This window comes from Salmo salar, chromosome 21 (assembly GCF_965601325.2).
Source record: "Salmo salar chromosome 21, fSalSal1, whole genome shotgun sequence".
Taxonomy (NCBI): domain Eukaryota; kingdom Metazoa; phylum Chordata; class Actinopteri; order Salmoniformes; family Salmonidae; genus Salmo; species Salmo salar.
In genome coordinates, this window is record NC_138311.1 from 25,196,449 (window position 1) to 25,205,000 (window position 8,552).

General features: G+C 43.8%; 1 protein-coding gene across 1 annotated transcript in view; it reads right to left on the bottom strand.

The window, feature by feature from the left end:
• Positions 1-1,722: 1,722 nt before the first annotated feature.
• The window catches only part of mgat4a (alpha-1,3-mannosyl-glycoprotein 4-beta-N-acetylglucosaminyltransferase A), a 49,289-nt gene continuing 42,459 nt past the window's right edge, over positions 1,723-8,552 (bottom strand). The window contains 9 exon segments of the mRNA NM_001173641.1: positions 1,723-2,865; positions 2,997-3,109; positions 3,277-3,337; positions 3,615-3,693; positions 4,575-4,693; positions 6,361-6,435; positions 6,670-6,777; positions 6,867-6,997; positions 7,343-7,457. Of these exon segments, the coding sequence (NP_001167112.1) occupies positions 2,839-2,865; positions 2,997-3,109; positions 3,277-3,337; positions 3,615-3,693; positions 4,575-4,693; positions 6,361-6,435; positions 6,670-6,777; positions 6,867-6,997; positions 7,343-7,457 (828 nt within the window). The 3' untranslated portion in view covers positions 1,723-2,838.

Below are 8,552 nucleotides of genomic sequence, written 5' to 3' on the forward strand. Positions count from 1 at the left end.
ATGGGAAAAATTAAATGGTGGAAAAACGATTGGAACTATTTCCCTGTTTGACCGCTAGGTTTTATGACTCCTCCACTGTGGGGCTCTATCGACCCCTAGTCTGTATCCTAGCTAGGACAAAAAACAAACAAAAAAAGGATTGGGTAGGAATTAGCAATAGCACCACCTTGCTCTTATAGTGTAGATGGGATTTGTTCCTTATAGCTGTCCAACCCTTCTAGATCAACATTAAGTGCTGAGGGGTTGGGGCTAGGGGGCTATTTAGAATTGGATGTGTGTGTGCGCATGCACATAAACCGATCACCATCTTCTCAAACGTGGATGGATTTCTGGTAGAAGAAAATCCTTCATAAAATCTCTTACTGTATAAACATCTCATGGAAAACAGTTTCGACCTATCCTGAAACAAGGCAAAGAACATATAGGACGTTTAGACAATGCAAGTTGCTTTTCTGTATATCTACAGAGTGAATAAGACGCCACTCCAAGTGGAGCCTGGCTGTCTGCATGCAGCCCTCTGCAACAAGATGGCACATGAAAAAAGTACAGCAGTCGACATATCCTGTCCAACAACCACCAGCAGTCTCAGATTGGACAGATTCAGGCGTCACATGGGGTAGAACTCATGAGGATGTCAGAAGTGTGAAATCACATCATTGGAGATGGTAAATGAGAGCACACCAAAAAAAGTATAGAACATTAAAACAAATTCAGTGCAACTTTCTAAATAACATTTGATCATCAGTTTACAGAGATTCCTTCCCAATTTACAGAAAATAAAATATAATAATGTCCCCAAAAAATATCGCCCATTGCTGACGGTAAACATGGGGCACACTGTACAATTGGTGGTGATTTATGGTGGAACCGCTACCCCTGTGTAGCCATCTGTCAATCAAGTATCACGTATTCTGTAAGGACCTATAGCATTTCAAACCTCCAAGGGCGAGTCAACACCCCTATGTAGGACAGAGGAAAGGGAGGGAGTGAAGGGTTTGGAACAGAGCCATTCAGGAAGTTCTGGTTCAGACTCTCGGATGAGCAGGATTTTAAGGCACTTGGGTCTGATCTAGCACAGCCTCGGCCAGTATCTGGCTTAAACTTGCTACATCCATTTTTGGAATTATAAATGAATGAGATGTGTGTGTGTGTGTATACATACATACATACATACATACACACACATTGATTCGTGAATAATATAACATAAATGCCTCATGAGCTTAGTTCAACAGTCATACCCCATCAGAACCCAACATAAGCTTGTTTTACTCCAATGCTAGTAAACCATGTATATGTAAACAAACACTGTATAGCATCAAAACTTGGTTAAATCTATCATTTTGCTATATTGGATGGTCAGTCCTCTGTCTATGAATTTGAGAGTGGTTACATTTCTCCAGGCCAATCTCAGCCTTTTAAAAAAATTTTTACCAGAGGCAGGTTGAACTTAATGTTTCAATTAAGGGTTCTAGCTTTAAGGACTGTTCTGACATCTCTCATTTTAACTTTGACTATCTAGGAAAGGTCATCCAAAAACGGACTCTGGACCAGCAGTTGGAGCCAACCTCTATCTGAACCAACCAGCAGACAAGAAAACATGGAACACCAAGCTGTGAAAACAATTATTCATTTTCAGAACAAAAAGAGCAGGTGCAGGCACATAACTACTGTAGTATAAACGCTTCACAGAATAACAAATACAAGTTCTGACTTTTAACCTCTTGTACAAATTAAGGATTTATTTCAAATAAATTAATTCACCTTCATAGATCATTGTCATAGTAGTAATAATAATATCATCAATATAGCAATATCCCTTCAGGTAAGCAAAGTCCAGGCCAAAGTGATTGGTTTACCACTAAAAGGACACAGGTCTTTCAGCCTGGCTTCCTGTCAAATGAAGTAGAATGATAAATATGGTTTCCTTCAGTCACCAAGATTATTCATTTAATAATGAATAGGATTAAACTGTCCCAGACACAGCTCTTAGGTAATGTAGGTTTCAGATTTTTGCCCTAGAATGGTTAGGGTTGGGACCGGGACAGGTAGGCTGACCCTAGATCTGCGCCTACAGGTTACTTTTACCCAGAGCATTCTTCATCAAGAGATAGTTTGGCAGACCTGTCACTTTAAAGACGCGGGAACCACATTTTGTTTGCCATCGTCATTGTAATTCCCTTAAAAGAAAGGCAGTTATCCTCCACCATAAGATGACTGACAACTTACTTGGTCTATTACTTGCTGTTTAGCAAGAACACACAACCCTGTGGAAAACAACAAAAAGCAACAGGTCCGTGAGGCTAATAGACATTCTTCAGTCACCAGCAGGGGGCTCTACTGTGGCTCCAGTGACAGTGCAATACCCCAGCGTACCAGACCAGAGATGGGGATGGTAGAGAGCACATGGAGCAGTGAGCACCTACTTTGCACCAGTGTTTGGGTGACATCAGCCCCTCAGGTCAGTCTCTCCGAGTCACAAGCCCTCTGTGTAACACACAGTTACCTCAACTGTTAGAGCTGGGAACGGAATTCTGCAGGACACACCCAATTCCTTCTGATATTTTAAACGTCTCTTTTTTGTACAGTAGTATTCACATTTATGCAAAAAGATAGAGCAAGTGAGAGAAGGAGAGCCAGAGTGAGAGAGAGAGCAAGTGAGAAAGCGAGTAAGAGATTGAATGAGAGTGTCCTCAGACGGAAGCCCTGAGAGGAGTGGCTCTGGTGTGCTCTGAGGATGTCACTGCTGGTTGCCAGAGGGCCCCTGGTAAGTAAGTTTTAGGCGCGTCTGCGAGCACCCCGGGGCCGGGGGCCTGGATTGTGGCCCCCCGCCTTATGTCAGCCTGGTAGCTTTTTTATGTGGATCTACAGAGACACACAGAGGAACACAGACATGTCACACACATACACCTGTCGTTATACAGGATAACATTACCCTGGGTACATAGAACAATAGATAAAAGATAAAGACAGATGACGCTGTGTGATTGGCTGACCTCGCTGAGGATGGCCCAGACAGCAGAGTCTTTGATGACAGAGAGACGCAGCGCCACCACCGGGTTGAAGGAGGAGTCTACAGCCCCCTCCGCCACACCCTTCTCAAACTGACCTAGGGAGGGAAGGAGGGGAGAGAGAGAAGGGGAATAAGAGCTGGTATTGAGTTTGTACATTGTTTATCAGTCTGTGGCAGGAAAAATGCGAGTGGGTAATGGGATCAGGGTGCGTTCTGAGTAGAGAAAGCTAACAGGAGAGGAGGGTTGGTGCTTATCCACTCACCGATTCTGTAGTAGCGGTCTTCAGTTCGCTTGTACTTCTCTTTGGTCTTTGGTCCAGTTTCCTTCAGGCAGACATTTTGGGATTATTTGTGTAATGTTCTGCATACACTAGGTAGAGAGCCTTGTTAACGCTAACATACAGAAAACTACACACTGTGCTCATCTCCCGCCTCCTGCACTGATATTGATTGGAGCAGGCAATGCTCATGATCTTGTCAATAACTAAATCGATACACATTGAGTGATCGGTCAATAAACCAAATCAGACAAGTGCCCTGCCTCTGTTTACACATCATTGCACACCGTCATCTGAATGTTGTCTGAATGTTGTCGTCTTACCAAGAAGGGCAGTATCTCTACGGTGGTGTTCTCTATCCTGTCCCCAGGGTGTTCCTGGTTCCCACTGCGGAACAGGAACCTGCCAATCACACAACACCTATTAATGTATATTCACGTCCCATGGCACACTCATGAATACGCATACTCACACCTTCCTTACACGCAACACCGTCCTGTCACACAATGTGCTGTGCTTTTAGAACGACACATCTGACAAGTCTAAACTAGCCTGAGGTAGCAATAGCACACGAGCACACACACACCCCTCCACTTAAGCTGTTAATGAATCTTGTCACACATCACATGGCTAACAGGTGCAAATCAAGCCCAGACACCAACACTGGAGAGAGGTCACGGACTGCTGTGAACAGAAACACTACACATGAAACAGTGATGAGTTGGTCTCTCCTTCTGTCTCTCCTTCTGTCTCTCTGAAACTCCCTGACTTCTAACACCTCTTTCTTCTCATTCATCCCTTCCACACCCCCTCACCCAGCCCCTTCCTCCACACCCCCTCACCCAGCCCCTTCCTCCACATCCCATTTACATTTTAGTCATTTAGCAGACGCTCTTATCCAGAGCGACTTACAGTAGTGAATGCATACATTTCATTTCATGCATTTTTTTTGTTTGTACTGGCCCCCCATGGGAATCGAACCCACAACCCTGGCGTTGCACACACCATGCTCTACCAACTGAGCCACAGGGAAGACTGTGTCATCACCTAGCCCTTTCTTTCACCCTCCAAACCATTCCGCTCTTTCTTTCCGTGAATCTCTCCCTCTCCTACGCGGCAGTCCTGGGAATTCTTATTTTAGAACACTCATTAGCACACTGAGCCCCAGAGAGACAGGCACGCTAAAGCTTGTGGAAGAGTGTGTGGGGCACGCCCTCCCTTTTCCCTCTCAGAAATGACACACACACACACAAAGCGTGCGTGCACACAAACTCCCTCCTCACCTCTCTATGCTGACGGGCCTGTCGAACTTGAAGAGGACGTAGTCTCCAGCAGTAGGGTTGATGGCCCAGAAGAAGTCTTCTCCTAAGTAGGTCTTGTCTAGCGTGTGGCCCTGGTACACCTACACAGCACAACATTAGCTAAATGCACTCAAAACCTTTCAGTACACTTCGCAAATAATTATACAAATCAAACTTTTAAAACGCATTCCAAACACTCAATACCGGGCATACTACCTTATTGAAATAAAAAGCCAATAATGAAACAGGCGTTAAAACAATAGACATTTTTCAACTCATAAGGCCATGGTAGACATTTGTGTTTTAACTTAAGGTATAAGGGGCAGTATTTTCACTCTCGGATGAAAAGTGTGCCCAGAGTAAACTGCCTAATACTCGGGCCCAGAGTCAAATATTTGCATATTATTAGTAGATTTGGATAGACAAACACTCTGAAGTTTCTAAAACTGTTTGAATGATGTCTGAGTATAACAGAACTCATATGGCAGGCAAAAACCTGAGAAAAATCCAACCAGGAAGTGGGAAATCTGATGCTTGTAGTCTTTAAGTCATTGCCTATCTAACACAGTGACTTAGGGTTCATTTTGCACTTCCTAAGGCTTCCACTAGATGTCAACAGTCTAGAACCTTGTTTCAGGCTTTTGCAGTGAACAGAGAGCGAACAAGAAGGCCGGGAAGTTGGTGACTCAGAAAATGACATGAGTTCAGTGGCGCGCATTCACGTGATGAGGTAGCTGTTTTTAAGACAACATTTAAGGTAACATTTTTCAAGACATTGAAATCGTCCGGTTGGAATATTATTGAAGTTTTATGTTAAAAAGGCCCTAAAGATTGATGCTATACAACGTTTGACATGTTTCTACAAACATAAATATAACTTTTTTTGACTTTCCGTCGCGCTTCCTACATTTGGAGTAGCTTACTGAACGCGCAAACAACAAGGAGGTATTTGGACATAAATTATGGACTTTATCGAACAATACAACATTTATTGTAGACCTGGGATTCCTGAGAGTGCATTCTGATGAAGATCAAAGGTACGTGAATATTTATAATGCCATTTATGATTTTTAGATTACTCCAAAATGGCGGGTATCTGTATTTCTGGTTTGGTTTTCTGAGCGCAGTACTCAGACTATTGCAAAGTGTGCTTTCCCCGTGAAGCTTTTTTGAAATCTGTCACAGCGGTTGCATTAAGGAGATGTTTATCTATAATTCTTTGAATAACAGTTTCATATTTTATCAACGTTTATGATGAGTATTTTTGTAAATTGTTGTGCTCATTCACCGGAAGTGTGAGGCAAAATATTTTCTGAACATCACGCGTCAATGTAAAATGGGGTTTTTGGAAATATATATTAAGTTTATCGAACAAAACATACATGTATTGTGTAACATTGAGTCCTAGGAGTGTCATCTGATGAAGATCGTCAAAGGTCAGTGCTTCATTTTAGCTGTATTTCTGTTTTTTGTGACGCCTCTCCTGCTTGGAAAATGGCTGTGGTTTTTGTTGTTTAGGCTCTGTCCTAACATAATCTAACTTTATGCTTTCGCCATAAAGCCTTTTTGAAAATCGGACAATGTGGTTGGATTAAGGAGAAGTGTATCTTTAAAATGGTGTAAAATAGTTCTATGTTTGAGAAATATGAACATTGAGATTTTGTTGTTTTGAATTTGCCGCCCTGATATTTCACTGGCTGTTGATAGTGTGTACCACGGTTGGGACGCTAGCGTCCCACGTAGCCCATAGAGGTTAAAGGTGATGTACCTTGAGAGACGTGGACACCTCAGCAGGCGGGTTCACGTGGATTTTATGGAGCAAGGGTTTCAGGAAGTCCTTATCCTAAACAGGAAGAGGAAGTGAGACACCAGCAGAGATGACAGGAAGTGGTCATACCAGGGGGGGGGGGGGGGGGGGGGGTCAGCATGGCCTAGTATAATGGCCGTGAGTTGGTCGGTTGAGGACATATCAGGGTAGTGATTGGGGGTATTTAGGAAATATGGTACAGAAAATTTGATCAAAGGCTGATGCAGGGCGAGATATCTAAAGGGAGTGTGATAGAGGTTTATGACCCACAGTGAGTTTCTGGATCTTTCCGGCCAGAGAGGAATGCAGCCCCACATGTTGAAAGAGAGAGGGCCTGAACCGCACACGCAGACTCGACTTCTGCCGCTCACAGTGCTTCTGTAGGGAGAAAGGGTAGATGGAGAGAGAGTCAAGAGAGTTGATTAAGATACCACACACACAAACAACCAAACAGGGTGTGTACGTACTGCGTCTTTCTCTGGGTTACACACTTTGACCCAGAGGATGTGGTCCAGTAGCCAATCAATGGGCTTCTCCTTATAGAACATGAAGATAAACTCTACGATCAGATTGAGATCTGGAGCCTGGAACATCTTACCTGAGAGAAGGAGAAAGGTAGATGGGGAGGGAGAGTGGAAAGAGGGGGGGTATGGGGAATGGAGATCGAGGGAAAGGAAGGTGAAAGAGGGGAAGGAGGGAGAGAGAGAAGGAAAACCAGTGGGCTGGCTATTCAAACCTTGCTCTTTTTTTTTTACACTCCAAAAGTCTCCTGATGTTTGACTTTTTTTCATTTTTAACTGACAGTCAGTGTTCGTTAAGGGTCAAGGATTCCTCGTTAAGCCTCAGTGACCGTTCGTTAAGGACCATTAATTGCTGACTAATAGCTTGTTAGAGGGTTGCTAAATGCCCAGAGTTTGTTTGTGTGTGTGTGCGCGCGTGTTACCGATGAAGCCGAGCTGGGAGAACTCGAGGATCATCCAGTCCTCGGAGGAGAGCTGCAAGGCAAAGTTCTTCATGGTGGCAAAGTAGTTGGGCTTGGCCACAATGTCATCCTCCAACTGGAGGGAGAGGGGGGGAGAACTGGTGAGCAGGGGTTCGGCCATCACATCTAGTCATCTACTAATCACAAACAGCTGACAAACATGGAACACCACACAAGTCTCTCACTAAGCTACTTTCTATATGATGTATGATGTCTACGGCCTACAATAGACTGAACTACACTGTCAATGACAGCATTCAGTACCTCTGCCCACTCCTCCCGAGTGGAGAACACAGGATGGAAAATGAAAACAACCAAAACAGAAGGACGACAGAAGGGATTAATAGAGGATGAGATCCAACGTGTTGATTCATTATACACTGAGTGTACAAAACATTAGGAACACAGGCCTTCCCTGTGGCTCAGTTGGTAGAGCATGGTGTTTGCAACGCCAGGGTTGTGGGTTTGATTCCCACGGGGGGCCAGTATGAAAAAATAAATAAATAAAAATGTATGCATTCACTACTGTAAGTCGCTCTGGATAAGAGCGTCTGCTAAATGACTAAAATGTAAAAGTAACACCTTTCCATGACAGACTGACCAGGTGAATACTATGATACCTTATTGATGTCACTTGTTAAATCCACTTCAATCAGTGTAGATGAAGGGGAGGAGACCGGTTAAAGAACAATTTTTAAGCCTTGAGACAATTGAGACATGGATTGTCTGTGTGCCATTCCGAGGGTGAATGGGCAAGACAAAATATTTAAGTGCCTTTCAATGGGGTATGGTAGTAGGTGCCAGGTGCACCAGTTTGAGTGTATCAAGAACTGCAACACTGCTGGCTTTTTCACACTCAACAGTTTCCTGTGTGTATCAAGAATGGTCCACCTCCCAAAGGGCATCCAGCCAACTTGACGCAAATGTGGGCAGCATTGGAGTCAACCTGGGCCAGCATCCCTGTGGAACGCTTTCAACACCTTGTAGAGTCCATGCCCCGACGAATTGAGGCTGTTCGGAGGGCAAAATATGTTGTTCATGTTTTGTACACTCAGTGTATGTGTGTTTGTCATCAATGGGAGAGAGGAAGGGAGCAGCAGATGGTATGATAGAAGATATACAACAACCTGTACAGTATGTCTGATCTTTACATTCAGTAAGAGAAAAGGGC